Source organism: Ascidiella aspersa, chromosome 5 (genome assembly GCF_963924565.1).
Source record: "Ascidiella aspersa chromosome 5, kaAscAspe10.2, whole genome shotgun sequence".
NCBI lineage: Eukaryota > Metazoa > Chordata > Ascidiacea > Phlebobranchia > Ascidiidae > Ascidiella > Ascidiella aspersa.
The window spans coordinates 6,624,179-6,643,631 of NC_139451.1; the positions used below are offsets into that span (position 1 = coordinate 6,624,179).

Below are 19,453 nucleotides of genomic sequence, written 5' to 3' on the forward strand. Positions count from 1 at the left end.
CTGTTTGCTTTGCTATGTTCTTTGGCGATTGTTGCAAAACGGAATCTATATTTTTTTGCCAATTTTTTTATAGTTACAGCCGCAACGCGTATATTGCAGTGATTAGGTTTTTTAATCCGTGAAATAAATCAACAAATGTCTAAAAAATGGTCAGTGGTTAAACAAAAATACAACATGTAAAAACGTCATTGTAAAGAAAAGTTTTGTAATTTGTTGAATAATCACCAAAAAAGCACACCAAGACAGGAATTTTGACGGTATTCCATAATTCACGTGTACCTTTGTACTTACACAAAATCGTTTTCCTCCTTGCGATATCTATCGTTGCTTTTTTCCTTCCCTATCTATGTAACGTCATATATGCCTCCTTTTTCTCTCGCTTGCTTTGCGCAATTTCAGTATCGTAAGACGAGACCGACTGCACTGGGTGGTGCAAGCCATTTAAGTGCTAGATAAGCTTAAGTTAGTATTAGGGAGTGTTGGGTTGATGTTAGCTACCTCTGACAAGAATCAGAAAGAGACGTAATAGTCCCAAATAACTGTTTGCATTTCCGGCTCAAAGGAGGGGGAATTCAAGTGTTTTTTTCAGAATTCTGTTCAGTTTCGGTGCCGGTTCGAAGCAATTTAAAAGTTTCGGTTAAGTATCCTGTTCTACCATAATTATTTCAAAGCCGGTTCATAAAGCCCCGTTTCGAGTTTAATACGTTAAACCTAACAATAAAAATTTATAGAATATTTACAAATTTATAACTCGTACTTTAATCAGTTCGTTATTGAAATCACTAAAAAACGTTTTACTTAATGAATTATTACTTTTCCATCATTTTAGCGCTGTTGCAGGCTGTAGCGTATACCACTTTTTCCAGTTATTTAGAAATGTATAAGCATAATGAAATTTAGGTTAGGCTTACTGAAAAATGTTATCGCTGTGTCAAGTGTCATTTGTTAAATTTCGATCGCAAACGTAGTCTAATGCATAGGCTAGTGACACAACAATTTGGCAATTTCGACTTTTGGTAAGAATTGCAAACTGTAAAAACACAAAATATATTTTGCTTTGTTTAGAAACTCCTGAAGTAAACACAATAGAATAACTTTGTTTAGTGTTTAATACAGTTTTACAACAATGTCTAACATTCCAATAATCACCGAACCTATGGTTTCAAAAGCATTGAACTACTCCGAATTAATTCCAGCCATTGAGCAAGCTCTTGTCGTTTTTTCGCAAGGCAAAATAGTTCAACCTTTAAGACAAACAACAACATTGAAAAAGCACAATGGGTAATATAATTTGTATAAGTTTGATTGGTTGGCTAATGTGTACCTAAGGTTAATGGTTTGTGTTTTTTTCTGTAAATCGTAAACCATGACGAGTTTTTTTTATAGTTTCAGAATATTATTGCCTTCCATTTTTAGGTTTTTGATGTCGATGTGTGCTTTTGATGAGGAAACCGACTCCATGTCACTAAAGTTAATTTCTCTCTATCCTGACAACGACCTAAAGGGATTTCCATTGCGCAAATGTAGAGTTTTGCATTTTGAAGCAGCTACTGGGATGTTGCTTGCAGTGAGAATTTGTCTGTACATTGTTTGAATGTAGACTTGCAAAAAAATATATGTATAACCAAACAAAAGGATTATAATTTATTCATTTATTTTGTTCGCTATATTTTCAATCATTATTCGCCAAATTTATATTGCCGTAAGCCATAATATACATGATCGCAATCTATGATCCTTGTGTTCCTTGTGTCGACCAATTCTAATATAAAACTTATCACTTTTTGTTTATGTGACTCATATGTTTTTGTGTGTTAGATAATCGAAGCAGAAACCCTAACTCATTACAGGACTGCAGCAGCATCGGCTGTTGCTACCAAGGTGAATTCAGACTCTATAGACTGCAAAAAATCTTGTGTATAAATAAAATAATACTTTTTTTAATAATATATATGTTTTTTATATATATTTATGTGGATATATGTGACGTTAGCTGTAAAATATTGAAATTTGATTTTCTGTAGTATTTGGCACCAGCAAACTCCAAAATCTTGGCAATCCTTGGGGCAGGGGACCAAGCCCGGAGCCATTTATATGCTTTGACCGCTTTGGCGAACTATGAAAAGGTTAGTCATGAATTGTAATATTTTAAGATGTGTCTAGCTAAAATGCTTTAAACACCTTGCCTGTAAAAACAGCAAAGATTTCTTGTAAGATTTTAATTACGCCCAGGGTCGTATCAAAAAATCCGAAAAGTGGATTTTTCCCAAATTGTCAACAGCTATGTTACCTTAGTTTCCGTCTGATGTTAATAATCACGTCGGAAAATAGGAGAAACGTTTAACATAAACAGCCTAGTAAAAAGCGAACCTTTAGACGTAAAGCGATCATGTGCATCTGGTACCAGGCGCCAGCTGCGAAATCTCTTTGTGTGCAATCGTAACCTTAGTTACGACCTAAACCAAGAAGACAGCGAAATAAGGGTGCTATATTTCCGTACATTCATATTGACGCTATTAGAAGCCCAGTTTCCGTGTACGTGGCAAGGCTAAATAAAGTCAATTGCATACTTAATCTTATGATATTGCAATATGCTTTTTAAGAATAATTTTTGCAGTAAATATTATTTCATACAAATGGAGACTCCAAAACACGCACGAAAGTCAAAACTAGACCACCTTTTAAGAGAATCTGGCTAAGCTGAAGAAGCCTTGGTTACATCAACATCTTAATATAAGGGGCTACCTTAACATTGGCCGCGAAACTGCTTTTTGACTAGATTTTTATTTGGAATCGTACGGAGGATAGAGGTCGAAAGTTGGTGGAAGAAGTCCAGCATCTCGCGCCAACAGTTCGCTTTTGCTCAACAGTCAGGGAGGCCGTTTCTGACGCCGACGTTGTAACAACAGTCACAACCGCGTACGAACCTATTCTGCAAGGAGCATGGCTGAAGGAAGGCGTTCATATAAACAGTTGAGTAACGCTTTTTATATAACCCCTGCCAGGTAAAGGTCCATTTAGCATCTAAGGTTTGTGAGAACGTACAAGAGTCGTGTTCAAACAAAAAAGGCTTTTAACTGCCCGATTGCTTTACTCCATGTAAAACAACCGTTTTCGAAACACAAGTCAACTTTGTACCCTTTTTTCATAATTTAGGTCTTCGTTGTATTCACAAAGTTTGTAGATGGCGGTGGCTCTTAACCGTTCTTGCGGCCACCCTCAGAAATAACAAATTGATTGTGTCAACCCTAAAAACCCAAATTTTTGTGGTTTACTATAATGTCATCATTAACGGAACTGGAAAACACACATTACCTTTATATAAGATTGGTAAATATAACTGCACTTTAATCGTACACACAGATGTTTTAGAATTTGAGAAATGGCGTGCCCCGTTTAAGGAGCCACTGATATGCGGGGATTAGTTTTCAGCAAAAGAACAACAAAAACTGGCAAATAGTTTAAGGAATTCTGATCAATTTGAAATTTACAGGCGTCGGCGCTTGCAGGCCAAACTGGCGGGAGATGGACGACGATTGCATGAATATGTGTGACGTTTACGTGGACAGCTACGAGGGATCGAAAGCCGAGTCGGGCGACATTATTTTGTCCAAGGTAATTCATTACTAGAATAAAACCAATCCAAGTATGTTGGAATGTTTTTAATTGCCCGCCGTTACTTACTACCTTCTTCATTGATATACGAAAACTAATCTATTGTGGCGCATATCCTATCCCTTATAACTGCAATACGTCTTTTGTAACAGTGGTACTAACACGTTTTACACGGGTCCGGTAAAAATTAAAAACTGTTAACAGACCTAAAACAAATGTAGGAATGGCTGCATGGGACGTCGCGGCCGCATCGCTTGTGTGGCAGAAGTTTAAGGATGGCATGGTTGTTGACGAATCTAAGGCAAGCTAGCTCGTTGGATTGTTGTAGTAGTTTTACGGGGAAAGGGGGTTTGTATCAAAAGTACGTCCCATTATATTACCGGTGACGTAACGACCTGCTGCTCTATCCTCCAATTGTCCTGTCGCCCGCAAATGTATATTTACATAACAGAATGTTTATAATGCTTGATATGATTGCGGCGTTGTGTCACCTCCGTACGATTTATAATGGTATTATAACGACATACTTTACTTCGACCACTTTTGTTATACGGCATCCTCTTTGTTTACCTTGTACGTTGTTTTGTCAACAGGGCAATAATGTCACAAAACGCCTGTGACGACCATTATAAAATGTGGTAGAAAAGCTTAATTACTTGCGTTGCGATTATGTACCCAGGTTTACCTTAAAGGTTTTTGTTGGCAACCTCAATTTTCCGCAGTTATTCAGAACTATCGTATATCTAATATTTCATTTCACCGCTTGCCTTTAATTAGTTAATAATCATATTTCGCTCTTTCCGCTTTTTTTATTTTATGTAAGTGAGTTTGTTGCTATTATATACGGCTATATACAAATGTTGCTATTAAGTGAGTGTGTTGCTAATTGGGATATAATACTACTTTAGTTAAACTATTCTCAACAAAGACGTAAAACACTAAACACCCTTCGAGCCGCAGTTTGCCTACACTTGCTAATTTATCATCGCACCCCAACCTATTAAAGTTGCTTTTTTTCTCCTCCATAACTTTAATCTCGCGTATATTTCCACTTTACTCTTGCACAATACGCTTGGAAAAATCAGAAAGCGTTTATGAGTAGCAGTGAAAACATAGTGTGTGGCAATTGTATCCAAGTATTGCATTCAGCTTCGAAATCAACACGTCCTTTTCTGAAACACTTCTGGCGTAGCTCATCAGTAAACAGAGATTTCCTTTTCAGCATTATAATGTATAGCTTATATTTTTCTTTATTGTGTCTAAATTTAAAGAAAGCGTCTGCTGAGAACCACCTGATGCCACACAAGTGGTTCTTAATCTTTTTCAGCCGTGTCCCCCTGTGCCGTGTGCACTACAGATAACTCTTAAAAACACATACCAACTGAAATAAAGAATAAAGCGTTATGCAATGAAATACATTTCGAAATGCAAAACCCAAAATCCCTAAACCCTAATCTATAAGGCGCAAATTAATAATTAAAGTTAGAATTCGCAGTCGACAAAATGACAACAAAAATACGCTACATCCCTCCCGCCTAAAAAAATTCATTCTCACTCGGGGCACCAAAAACGTGTTACGCCCCGCCGCGACCTGTGTATTGGGGTTGACGCCAAACCCTAAACAGCTGTCCGGCAGGACGCAACCGCGTAAGTTCTTGTTGTTTGCAAAGGTTTCTGGTCAGATATGCTACCTGTTATACCACAACTAGAATACCAATCAAAAGTATATTATTACAAAGTGAATTAAAACGTTATCAAAAGGCATTAATGAACGCATATTGTTTCAAAGTTACTGTGACAGCCACGGCCTATTGCCGCCACTGTCGGCTCAACACTGCGCCAAAGAGTGCGCTAAGAGTGCGCGAAAATACCGCTTAGACACGACATAAAAAGCGAGAAAGTTACATGTCATATTTGGCCTTGAGGCCAATTAGCGGCGAACGTAAGGCGTGTTTATCACCGCCCGCACGACGGACTGTTTATAGATTGAGAGAATAAAGGTTAAATGACGTGGGGAACGGACACACGAAAAACAGGAATTTGTAATTAAATCGACGGATTGCTTTAACCGCACAACAATAATGAAACATTGCATCATCAAAAATGGTATTATGTAACTGAAGAAAATCTTTGGCAAACGAAAGCTGTAACACGTATACTAAAACCCTATTTATCAAATCGTAATATAACTTAATATTAATATGAACTCTAAGATTTGGCTTATGGCAATTAATTAATTTAGGTGTTTAATGTGTAAGTGAACACGTAACACCCCCTTGGTAATTTTCCATGCCTTGCGCCCCCCTCTCTACGATAAGCATTTCGGCATTTTTAATTAAATATTACTGAGACAACTTGAAAATAGTGAAGTTTGTCGTCGGTTGCGCACAGCGCGAAAAAAATAGGTTTAATTGGCGCTAAACTGTAAATTCAGGAGGATTTTAGCATTGGACACACAATAAATTGCTGCTCGTGCACGAGATGATTTTGACAAACGTGTCGTGAGGGCATTCACTCCACAGTTGTAAGGCTGCGATGTCAGCGCAAATAAAAATGTAAGCGCAAAAATTAAACTTTGTGTTATCGTGTTTCAAAAGACGTGACAACACACAAAAACAGCAGCAATATTGCCAAAACATTGTCCCCTTTTGCTAGCCTGTTATCCAATTAAATAAAACGTGGATAAAAAATAGTTCGAACGGTGGATGAATTTTATCGTTTATCTGTAAGTTAGCAAAATTTTAAATAGATGAAAACATGCAATGGCACTCAAAGAGACTTTGTGCTAAAAAAAGTTAACATCTAAGTAGAAAAGATTCGCGCAGAACGTGAAAATTTTTTGCCGTTTACATGTTAAAGTTGGCAAAAACAGAGTTTGTACAGCGCTGTAGGAGTGGTGTACAACACAGCGAAACCATTGGAATCATTGCAAAAATTAAATATTAACTTAGACTAACTCAAAATGCGAAAAAACGGACATTTGGACATTTTTGTGCGACCTCGGAGGACCTTCTCCTAAAAAATCTTCTCCTAAAAGTGCATTTGTGATAAAAACATTTCAAGACACAAATTTTAAGGATCGCGGAATGATAACTAACAACAAAGAAACATAGAATCAGTCGTTTTAACTTTTAACGACTCTGGTCATCGCCATGACCCATTTAAACGCGCGCCGCTCAATTTCGTTTCTGTCCGGTGGGGGGCGCACATACAAGTATTCCGCAATCTGAGGGTATTGAGGTCGTTTGGCGTAATGACCTTGATTTCAGAACTAAAACGATAAACTTGAATTAAGTCTTTTCAAAAGTATTTGTTTGCAACACTAGATATTAGTAGATTATTTTTATATGTGGACGCATTCCGTAGCATGACGATATGCAATAATGCGTGACGAGTAGAAACCAGACGATTTGTAATTCCAGAATCTCTTAATTTCGCTTTAAAAAAAGTTCTACTCGACGCTGATACCAACTAAATGCTTTATTGATCGATGATACAAGCTTTTATGGTCTATGTCAGTGTAGTGTGCCAGTTTATGAATAATGTCACAATATTAACAAATCGCGTGCCAAACATTTTTCTATGTTTGGTTTTGCACTAGCAACCTCCGAAGTCGGTTGAAAACAAATCCAGGCTAATCTTAGAAGAGTTAAAACAGGTTCGACAATTTATGACTTGCATGTTTGATCATGTCCGCCACCTCTTTAAAACTTGGTAAGGCCATTTTCCTTCTTATTCTTACTATGGCCTTGCGGGCGACTAGGAAATGGTTGGCTACTCCTAGTTAAAACTTCATGGGTAAAATATACAAATATTAACTAATTAAATATATTGATAACAACTCCAATGGAGATATCATTTAAAAGTGTTAAATTATCTTAGGGCCAGGGATCGGCAACCTTTTTCTAGTCGCGGGCCAAAACCAAACTTAGAAAGGTCTCTGCAGGCCGCACAAAATGATAACTAAGAATTGTGTTATTGAAATGTTACAAAAACTGTGAATCAGCCGGGCCTCGGATCGTTTTTGCCCTTAAAATGTGTTTAATTACGTTTACGGGGGCAGTAAAGTGTTGGCGCGAAGCACGAAAAAAAGCGTTGGTTTTGGTTTGAAATTCGAGTTCACACGTCGTCATCGATACTACTAATAAAAGTGTAATAAAAATAACATTTAAATTTAATCTAGGACGGTGTTTGTTAGTTTTGAAGTCAAGACCCACCTGGCGAGCGAAGCGATCGCGTTTATTTTAGGGTATTCTGGCATTTCTTTTAAATTTCTTGCAAGTTTTTATTGCATTGCCGAAATACAAAATGTTAAAAAAATATATATCCAACATTTCGAATACGTTTTCCGTGACGCACTTAGCGGCCTTCCACGGCGCAACGGTAGCGTTGATCTTGGTAAAAAAAACAGCAGCAATACGTAAACAATTTTTGGCACTTACGTAGTTAAAATAGTCAAAAAGTATGTGAAATTGGCTCGAGTCTAGTTTGTCAAAGAGGTGGCGGGCCGGATGAGTTACATCGAAGGGCCGATCCGGCCCGCGGGCCGTAGGTTGCCGACCCCTGTAGGGTTTAGTTTAACCCCTGGTTTAATATCAGCGTTTTAGTGATTTGAAAAATACCCACAAATTAAATGCACAGTTTTATTACAATGGTGATTCTTTGGTAAAAAAGTTCATTACTTCAAAACGCTAAATCATTTTACTTTCCTACAGTAGCTTGGGCTCTCTCACTGTCGTTTTCTTTAAAAAGTATACTGCCACTTAATCATTGTTCATATTTAATTTGCCTGTGTGAAATAACATTTATCGTTTGAAATAACAAGAAAAAACACACATGCTGATATAACTGAATTTTGTGAAACAAAAGCACAGTTAGTTTGCTTTGCTTGGTTTTGTTCTGTAACCTGGCAAAGTTTTCATCTGTTTAAAATGAACCCCATTGCGATTGAGTGGAACCTTGACGTTGGTACAATGGCTTTAAACAAGTATCAGTCAACAGAACTGCCACTATAATTATTTTGGCCTTTAAAAATATTCATTTTTTACTGTTGTAAGAACTACGGCACGACCACCAGTGGGGTCACCTAAAATTTTTCTGGGGTCGCTTACCATATTTGTTTTCATGTTTAGCGCACAATACTTCATATACAAATAAAAAGGTTGCGAAAAATAAAACATACCAAACTTTGATGTCAGGCGTGTATAGTCTCTTCGTATTGTTGCTGGTGCCGACTGCACCACGCACCAAAAACAAGAGCTTTATACAGGAACTAAATTGTCCCCAAAGGCTTAGCTAATTACATTCTTAACGTGGAAGGCGCGCACTACTGGCCTAATTGAATGATTGTGCTTAAGCGATGCGTCGCGCCTTACGCGCGCGCAAGACCGAAAACTATAGTGAAAGGAGAAAAACTTAAAGTTGGTTATAGGCTCAGTCTAAAAAAACTTTAGGGTTTTTTAGCCTAATAATTATGAGGGCATAAAATAATTTAAGGAACCGCTATAGAAGCAAGCATGAACTATTCAAAGTTTTGTAGAATATTTAGCTAGTGCTACTTTTACTTTTTCATATGACGAATTACACTTTTCCCAGGTTACATTGATAACGTTTGTTAATAATAAGGGTTCTTGACGATACATGTGCCCCTAAGCACAGTTACGCCATACTATACATGTTTATTACGTTACACCAGTGGCGGGCCACATACGTCCCGCGGGTAGGATCCGTTTTACATGATAATGTGGTCCGCGGCCACAATCTCACACTACTTACTTACTACGTTAAATAATAGTGATTGCTATTTATTCTTTAGTTTTTTTGTCTTACATCTCCACGTTCACTTTACAGTACGAATGTTTTGTTTACTATCCTACGTAACAATAAACTGACGGAACAATGGTTTTGGAATTGGATTTGTTTCCTCAATAGCTGTGTTTGCTAAATACGGTTGAGAGGTAAGCTGTGCTGTATCTTGCCTAAATAACTAATTATTCGAATTTGTGTTTGGCAAAACTTAAACAAATAAGCATATTCTATGACAAACTTAATGTTAATTGAATAGACCTGCGTCGCAAAAATAATTGGTGAGTTTAATTTTACTTTTTAGAATTTAGTATAAATATTTTGTTTCCAATGGATTTTGCCAAGAAACGAAAAGTTGACAAGGAGTGTCGCGAATTTAATATGGATTGGATGTCCAAGTACTTTTTTACTTAAGTTAGCATGAAAGCTGTGTGTTTATTGTGCAATGAAAGTGCTGCCGTATTTAAAGAATATAACATCAGCCGACATTATGCGACAAAACATCCGGGCTATGGCAGTACTTTATCAGCAGCGGAACGGCAAACAAGAGCAACAGAACTGGACAAAAAACTTGTAAAGCAGCAGAATGTATTCGTAAAAGCCAAAACAGCCCAGAAAACTGCTACTTATGCCAGATTTGTGGTCGCATGCCATACAACATTGCTAAACAAAAAAAATGAAATCACAGAGGAATTGCTCTCAATGGAATCAATGAAAGGCACTACTACCGGGAAAGATTATTTTGAATGTGTGAAAAATGTCATGCAAACAATGCAACTAGTGACTACTGATGGTTGTCCATCTTTGACAAGAAAGAATGTTGGTCTACTGAAGAGACTGGGTGACCGTGTTGCAGGGGTGGATTGCTCCAGGAAGCTAATATTTCTGCATTGCATAATACACCAGGAAGTTCTTTGTAAAAGTGTCCTTAACATGAAACATGTTGTGGAACCGGTTGAGGTCTAAATTACAGACAGTTTGTCACTTCTCGAAAGATTGCGGCTTCTCGAAGATTGCGGCTCGAATCACAGTGATATTTTTGTATCATACTGCTGTACGATGTTTGAGTTTGGGGAAAGTTCTAAGACGTGTCTGGAGCTTGAAAACGGAAATATTGCTGTTTTGGAAATAAAAGGATAAAGAACATCCTCAACTAAGAAACTCCGAGTGGCTTTCAAATCTCGCGTTTTTAGTTGATATCTTTGAACATATGAATGAATTGAACACAAAACTTCAAGGTAAGTGCACTTTTGCTCACGAAATGTACTCAACAGTGAAGGCATTCAGGGTGAAGCTAAAACTGTTTTCTCGCCAGCTCAGTCAGAATATCACAACACACTTTCCAACACTCGAAACTATGGCTCCCAAGATGATTACAACTGAGTGCAACAATATAATATCAGCACTAGACAATGAATTTGGTCGTCGTTTTGCGAACTTCCAAAAACTTTCTGCATCTTGTCATCACCCTTCACAACTGACTTTGAAAAGGTGCCGGATGCTCTACAGCTGGAATTGATTGTTCTGCAGTGTGACTCTACGCTGAAAGCGAAATTCCAATCTGAAAGCATTGACAAATTTTGTGCGTCACTTAATAAGACCAAGTTTGCCAACCTGGGAAAGCTGGCCATGAATCTACTTGTTCTGTTTGGGTCTACATACATTTGCGAGCAAACATTTTCGACCATGAACATTAATAAGACAAAGCTGCGTTCTAATCTGACAGATGACCATGTATAGTCTTTACCGAGGGTTTGTACATCTGACATGCAGTCAGAGTTCAAAGAACTTGTGGACAACTTCGATCGGCCAGAAATGTATTTGCTATTGAAGTGTATTTCGTTAATAAATTCATTAAATACTGTGTTTGGTCTATAATATGCTTTCGACTTAAATGTTACATTAAATATGATTTATTCGTTGTATAGGTTGATAAATACACGAATAATATATAGATTTAGGAATCCGGCCCGCCAAGTATTTCATTTCCCATATTAGGCCCGCCGACTGAAGAAGTTGCCCGCCCCTGCGTTACAGCAAACATGCATATTACGTTAAGCTATGCACGCTTATTACGTCACATTATACATGTTTATTACGTCACATTTACTACGTATGTTGAAGTACGTGATGTTGCTTAAGGGTAGTTCCCCCAAGCTGATATCTTCGCCCGAACAGTGAACACTCAATTTCGTCCGGAGCTTTGAAAGCTCGAGTGCACCTGTACAGTTACCATGGTTATATTCCACATTGAAAACGGCGACCGCAAGCCATCCGCTATAATGGATGACATGCCAAGTTTGCTTGGATGTCATACAAAATGTTTTCCTTTTGATTACATTTTTCTAAAAAAAATGCCAGAAAATATGCGCGTTGTTTTTGAAACAGATATTAAAAAGCCATCTCGCCGTCAAACGTTGCAGAAACCTGATTAACAAAGTAAAGAGATTTGCTTTTACCACCGCCGCTTTGGAGATCGAGCTCGACAATGCTGCCCACCCTGTACATTTCAGGGAAACGACCAAGCCGGTCGCCCCTTGTAACTTCGGGGCCGACAAGCTGCAAAACTTATTTTATATTTACGGCAAGATAAATTTGCTTTTTAAGGTTAAATTCGCTCTGTTGGACCACAAATCATTGCTGAAATCTCTATATTAGTTGAGTATATCCGATCGTCCTCGATACGACCCTAGTATCGGACGGGAAGCGAAATTACCACTTGGCATCGGGGATGGGATTTGATACGATATTATCGAACGTCCCTCTAGTGACGTAATTAACCACAAATTTGCACAAACTCGGTTTTAACAACTTTTACCGAGTCCGTAAAGTTATTCAAGATTTTTTGCGTGTTTTAAATCGTTGCACTGTTTTGTAAATAACCTCGCTTGTGACGGAACAAAAGCACATGCGAGACTCGCGCTCGGTTGCCTGTGACGTCACACAATATTATTGTCACGTTTATTACGCAACAGACACTGTGTGGCGTCACAATAGGAAGTGGGACGTGATCAATAAGCGGTTTTCTTAAGGAGTCACGAAGCAGCTTGAAGCAGTTGCTGAACATGGTTGTAGCTGTTTTCTTTTTTTTTTAGAATAAATACAGGAGAGGACAGGAAAGTAGAATAAATATACTATTTGGAGGAGCATAATGGTTAGAGGTTTTAGTTAGTTAATGGGTATCTCAAAGCCTGTATAGAAATTGTAAGCATTTTGTAAACGTTTTCGAATAAATCTTAAGGTAATGGCTGGATGGTGTAATCATGCGTAGAAGAGAGTTAATAATAGTATAAGTTTCTCTCATGAAGTAAAGCAGGGCGCTGTTCTAGAATCCTACCAACTTTTTTGACAGTAACAAAACGAGTTGTCAAAATTGAAATTGCAAACCTGAAGAATTATATGAACAATAAATATAATAAAAATACTTGACCCACCCAAGCCCAAACTCGCATGACCCAAAATTTGTTAGGAATATAACCCCCCGAACGAAACTGTATCACGATTCTAGACAAGTGCTTTTTAAACAGCTAAAAACAGCAGCATCGTTAAGCAGTGAATTAAACGCAGTGAATTTAATTTAAGCAGTGAATTTAATTTTTCGCAGTGACTAACCACTGAAAGTAGAAATTAAACCAACAGCATTATGGTACAATTATGGTTAGTTTAGTTTATACAGAACGACTGGTTGTAAATAAAGTCAAGTTTTAACTTGGGGGTTATTTTTGGCAGTATTTCTCAGCAATTGGTGGCGACCCCAAAATGTGTCCCGGTATGATTTGGTTGGTTCACCAACTGCAGTATTTTACGTTGTTAGATTTATTAAGATTGGTTCTAAGAAAGATTTCTCCAGAGATTTTTTTAAAATTAGGAGGCAATACGAAGACACGGACCATTTTTATTCTATTGTCTTTAGTTTGGTTGCCTTACAAAAAGTTCAGTAAAAAGATTCATATGGCTCATATAAACACAACAAGACAAATATAAAGAGCGGAATTAATCAATAAAAAATCCATCCAAAAAATATAATTCAGCGAAAATATATTTATATCACTGCTGGAAAATGTATTTTTTTATTTAAAACAAATAAATTGAGTTCAAGAAAACCAAACTTGTTATAATTGCAATAAACCCTGATCGTTTGAATAAATGTTAATTGTAAGGAAACAAGTAATTAAAGATGCAATTCTGACGTCGAATAAATTTTATAAATAGCGTAGCGTGATATTGCTCACTTTCGACGCAGCTTATTTTAATTATAAGTAAAAATAATAAGTGTGGCCACCAAACAAAAACTATAAGAAGTATTTTAATCTTATCTGTTAAGACGCTGGTATTTTTGTGACCATGGTTTTTGAACAACTTTAACATTTAGAATTTTTTAGCTTTTTACAATTTATATTAGATTTAAAGGGTTCCGCTTCTAAACAGAAACTAGATTGAACAAGGATTTAGCTATAACTTTGTTAACTAGAATTATCAATCTTTGTATATGGCCGTATTTGTCCCATTCTAAATAGAGGAATCAGTTGGCACTGTATAAAGACAAATTGTATTGGATTCTCGACAAGCTTTCGCACAACCGTGCTTCATCAGGTCAAAGTGTAAATGAAAACAATTAAAATGCAAGTAAAAGCACAAGCGCAAGTAAAAGGCGATAAGAATGGTGACGTCTAAGATATATACACAGGCACATGCTCGCAAAAGCGTGTTACTGACGCAAATACAATTATACGATGAGGCCTGCGCTTCAAGGTACTCTGGGTGTGGTAAAGCGTGCTATGAGGTGTAGTGTGACATAAAGCCCAAATCTCGATTGAGTTTGACATTGATGGCATTGAACTGTTTAATTATGTTTTTTTCGACTGTGAGCCTCGCTATGGGTGCCGTTCCTTACTTTTTTGATCACCGAAACTCTAAGGTATTTTATACTGTGTGATCCTTGGTTAAAATGTTCGCCAACAGGTTTCTCCATATGTCCATACCTTATGTCACTTTTATGTCCATTCATGCGCTTTCTGATGGTTTGTCCAGTTTCACCAATGTATATGGTTCGGGGACATTTTACGCATGTGATTGCGTAAACCGCATTGGTGGTATCGCAGTTATCATTACCGCCGACTTCAACGCTGCTGCCGTTCGGTCCTTCAATGATGTGACTTCTATGGATATGTGAGCACAGTTCACAACGACTTTTCCTGCAGGGCAGGGTACATAATTTTTGTTTTTCCTCTTTAAATTTGCTGGTGACGACTATGTTGCGCATGTTGCGCGGTTGCCGATAACTTATAAGTGTCTTTAAAGGAAATATTGATGCGATTATTGAATTGTTATCCAGTATTGGCTGCAGGTCGGCGATTATGCGGTTCAGGTGTTGGAGGATTTGTACGTTAGAACTATGGGGGTCCGGTTGTTGTCCTTCTTGGTTGTGGGCGTCGGTGATCAAAAAAGTAAGAAACGGCACCCAGGCAAGGCTCACAGTCGAACAAAACATAATTAAACAGTTCGATGCCATCAATGTCGGGCTCAATCGAGACTTGGGCTTTATGTCACACTACACCTTATAGCGCGCTTTACGACACCCAGCGTACCTCGTGGTATAATTGTTTTTTGCGTCAGTAACGCGCTTTTGCGAGCATGTGCCTGTGTATATATATTAGACGTCACCATTCTTATCGCAGTTCATTTTGGAAAACGGAAAAGCTTGCAGCTAACTTACTGTACAACGCTGGAGAGAGTGTATTGTCTGTTTTCGGTTATTTACCACTTTTGCAACAAGTTGCGCGATGTTGTAACGAAGTCGATGTCTTGACTTGAGTGCACTTAGGCCACTGCTTTCAAATGTTTTTTTAAGTTATAAAAATTAAGTTATTTATCTTAATTTTTGCACATCAAACCACTTTCTTGCTATGTTTTGCGTTTTTTGTTATTTTTAGTTGAGGCTCATAATCAGATAAGTTTGATATTTTAATTTTAATGACAATGACTTGACTGGGACTTGGGTTTTTCAAAAACAACCTGGCGTGGACCCAAGTCTCTTCAAAACAACTTTTTAAAACACTGGTAAAATGATTAATCCCCACGATCTGATTTCCACAGATATCATGTAAAGTTATAACGTAAATACCATCAAAAAGCAAGTCATTGAAGTACAGCTGTTAAACACGTCGCAATTGAAGTCAATACCAACTTCCATGCTTTGCATATAAAACTGATCTTGACTTGTAAAAGGTTGAGCTTGACTTCTTAAAAAAAGTTAGGCTTGCGTGTAATATGACAATAATGCATGTAATATGACAATAAAAACGCAATTTGAATCCTTCTCAATTGAAAAAACCTTCTTGCAAATATCACAGTCTATATACCCTGCAGCAGGGGTCGGCAACCTACGGCCCGCCGATGTAATTCATCCGGCCCGCCGCCTCTGATAAATTAGAACGAGTCCATTTCACCTACTTCTATTCTATTTTAACTACGTAAGCGCGAAAAAACTTCCATTTCTGCGTCCGGTTTGTTTACGTTTTGATGCTGTCTTTTGAATAGATTAGCTCTTTATTACCGTTGCGCCGTGGAACGTTGCCTAGTGCGTCGCGGAAAAACGAAAAACGTACTTATTCTAAAATATTGGACTTTTTAACATTTTATTTATTTTTCATTTTCGGCAATGTAATAAAAACTTTTTAAAAATTTAAAAGAAATGAACGTATACAAAAACAAATTGCACTCGCTTCGCTCGCTAGGTGTACCCTGACTTGAAAGGGTTAACAAACAAAGTAGTTTTATTACACTTTTCATTCAATGCACGCATGACGAAGTGTGAACTCTAATTTTAAACCAAACAAACTCTTTTTTTCGCCTTGCGTCAACACTTCACTGCCTCTTTAAATGTAATTAAACACGTTTTCAAGTGCAAAAACGGTCCGAGGCCCGCCTGATTCACATTTCTAACATGTTAATAACACAATTATTAGTTAAAATTTTGTGCGGCCCGCAGAGACTTTTCTGAGTTTGGTTTTGGCCAGCGACTAGAAAAAGGTTGCCGACCCCTGCCCTACAGAGTAAGAGATACACGCACAAATATGTTCAACAACTGTGATCTAGCCCTTCTAAAGCTGATTTTTCACCAACGATTACCGCTTAAATCATGAGTACACCGAAAGCCATTGCAGACTCAACGAATCTCTCAATAAATGACGCAAGCAAGCCAGGTTTGGCAAGCAACTAGCCTGCAGTGAGGTTCGAACTCATGATCTTCGGCAACAAAGTATACATAAAATTGCTTGTGTTCAGGCGTTGGGATGTGTCCAGGCGTTGGGATTTGGTGTAAATTTCACGATAAGCAGCTTAAGAATGCGCGGTCGTAATTTCTTAAAATTTGCTCAGCTGAAAAGTACTATACTGAAAAACGTTTGCACTCGCCAGTCGGGAAACTGCCCCCGATCAGCAATCCAGGACGAAATAACACTCGTCAAAAATAAATAGTCGAAGGTAACTGCAAAAAAATACCACAGCTGTAACTTGTAATTACGTTCAATTCAAATTCGAGTTAAAGTTGATCATTTCGAACTCTGCTCAAAATTTACAGTGCTAACGGGGAATTCCCACTTTGGCAGGCCTTTTAGAAGCAGCAGAAGTAATTGAAACTTTAGCACGTAAAGGGAGTGGTGGAGTTGTTTGAAAAGTGTGCGTAGAAGTAAAGGCAGTTGTTTGTAAAGTGTGTGTGTATGGATGCAAAAGGAGTTGTTTGTAAAGTGTGTGTGAATGGATGCAAAAGGAGTTGTTTGTAAAGTGTGTATAGACTTAATTTGTGGATCGCGAACCATGGGTCGAGAAACACTGAACTAGATCAAATATTATTTATTTGGTCCGTTAAACTCGGATTTGTGGTTTTAATTATGACGTTAGATTCCTGCCTTGTGACGTTTATTAAAGAAGCACTTTTCTAAAACGTGAGCAAAGGGCCGGCCCATTAACCATTGGTTGATTCTTTGTAAAGTACTTTGTTTCCGGCAGGTTTTATTTAAAATTAGAATATTTATAAAATACGCTGAAATAAAGCTTTAAGTCATTTAAGAAACAAGTTTGTAAGATGTCTGAAGTTATGTACTCTGTAGAAACGGATTTAAACGGAAACAAGTTCAGCTGTTTGTTGCTTAGCAACGCTTGTTATTAGCTACCTAGCAACACTTGTGGTTTCCTGCCTAGCAACTCTTGTTGTTTGTTACCTGGCAACACGTGTTGTTTGCTGCATAGCAACGCTTGTCGTTAGTTTCGTGACAACGCACTTGGATTATCACAACAAGGCAATGGCGCTTCTAGCGGTTTTTCTGTTATTTATTGTTACTATCCAGGGAAAAGTTGTGTTCAAGAAAAAAACCGACCATTGTCCAACGACCGCTGGGTGTCAGTAAGTAGCGTTACTATAGCAATTAGCAATAACTGAATACAGTGGATAGTTACGTCGTAGATGTTAGTCGCAACTGGATAAGTCCGATACTTCACTTTATTCCAGGATTGAAACAAAATACCTCGAACCAATCCGATAAGAAATGACGTCATTACTAAAGCAAGAAAAATATATAAAGTTAAAACGTATAGCACCTTTATTTTCCAGGTTATTAGGTTTAAACTTACATTAATATTAAGAAGTTGAGTTACTTCCAGTTGCTAACTTTGAGATAGAATTGCTGCATTGTATCGCAATACATGGCTGAATTCCTATAATAATTGAGTATTGGATCGGCACCGATACCAGCCTAGTATCGAAAGCATCGGCCCCAACTCGATATTATCGGACATCCCTAGTCCAAAGATATTTTCCCCATATTATCAGACTAACATTTGCTTTAACGTAAAACAGTTAGTTACCTCAAGTTGTAAAATAATTTACTTTTCAATGTGGAATGTAACCATGGTAACTGCAGGTGCAATCGAGCTTTCAAAGCTCCCCAGGACGAATTGAGTGTTCAATGTTCGGGCGACGATCTCAGCTTGGGGGAACTACCCTTAAGCAACATCACATACTTCAGCATACGTAGTAAGTGTAACGTAATAAACGTGCACAGCTTAACGTAATAAACATGTATAGTGTAATGTTATAAACATGTATGGTATGGTGAACTGTGCTTAGGGCCACATTTATCGTCAAAAACCCTTATTATTAACAAACGTTATCAATGTAACCTGGGAAAAAGTGTAATTCGTCATATGAAAAAATATTTTAAGTAAAAGTAGCACTAGCTAAATAGTTTGTAAAACTTTAAATAATTCATGCTGGCTTATATAGTGGTTCCGAATACGAATACATGGTTCATATAAATCTAATGTTTTGTCACTTATTAAATGTTTAGTGGAGTCCATTTGCTATGATGTTATATACTTACGATCAAAATTTGGGTATCCGCAAAAACTGTTGAAACACTGCTATAATTTGGGCGTTACAGAAATTTAGGCATGAAACTAAATCTCATCCTGAAAGAAGTCATTGAGAACTAGTGAGGCGGGTTGCTCCATGCACATCAATTCAAATTATTCCAACTTATTTATGCAACTTAATCAAATGAATTCATTCAACTTATTTATCTAACTTAGTCCAAATTACTCATCCAAATTATCCCAACTTATTTATGCAACTTAATCAAATGAATTCATTCAACTTATTTATCCAACTTAATCCAAATTACTCATCCAATTTATTCCAACTTACTTATCCAACCTAATCCAACTTATTTATGCAATTTAATCAAATTTATTTATCCCAAATAATCCAACTTATTTATCTAACTTAGTCCAAACTACTCATCCAATTTATTCCAACTTACTTATCCGACTTAATGCAACCTATTTATCCAACTTATTCATCTAACTTAGTTAAAATTAATTTATCCAGACTTCAACTTAAGCTTCCCGAACCGACTCCGAATAATGCGCAAGATGACCAAGATGGAGACTTTATATATTTACAACAACGGAAGGGATGTGTTCAACTGGGACTGGCTGCCTGGTGAGTCTGTCTGTCACCCCACCTTTTGAAAAT

General features: G+C 37.4%; 1 protein-coding gene across 1 annotated transcript; it reads left to right on the forward strand.

Annotated features, from left to right (window-relative positions):
• Positions 1-1,126: 1,126 nt before the first annotated feature.
• Positions 1,127-19,449, forward strand: LOC146141649 (ketimine reductase mu-crystallin-like). The gene is made up of 9 exons (XM_083390444.1): positions 1,127-1,281; positions 1,417-1,567; positions 1,819-1,881; positions 2,025-2,126; positions 2,780-2,972; positions 3,494-3,615; positions 17,769-17,824; positions 18,342-18,454; positions 19,307-19,449. The coding sequence occupies exons 1-9, from the start codon at positions 1,127-1,129 to the stop codon at positions 19,447-19,449; spliced, it is 1,098 nt and encodes a 365-aa protein (XP_083246570.1).
• Positions 19,450-19,453: the final 4 nt, after the last annotated feature.

Excerpts from the sequence above, each read along its gene's own strand:
- LOC146141649 (XM_083390444.1), top strand. The coding sequence starts at position 1,127 with ATGTCTAACATTCCAATAATCACCGAACCTATGGTTTCAAAAGCATTG. Across the intron at positions 1,882-2,024 it reads CATCGGCTGTTGCTACCAAG|TATTTGGCACCAGCAAACTC; the intron begins GTGAATTCAGAC and ends GATTTTCTGTAG. Across the intron at positions 2,127-2,779 it reads CTTTGGCGAACTATGAAAAG|ATTTTTATTTGGAATCGTAC; the intron begins GTTAGTCATGAA and ends CTTTTTGACTAG.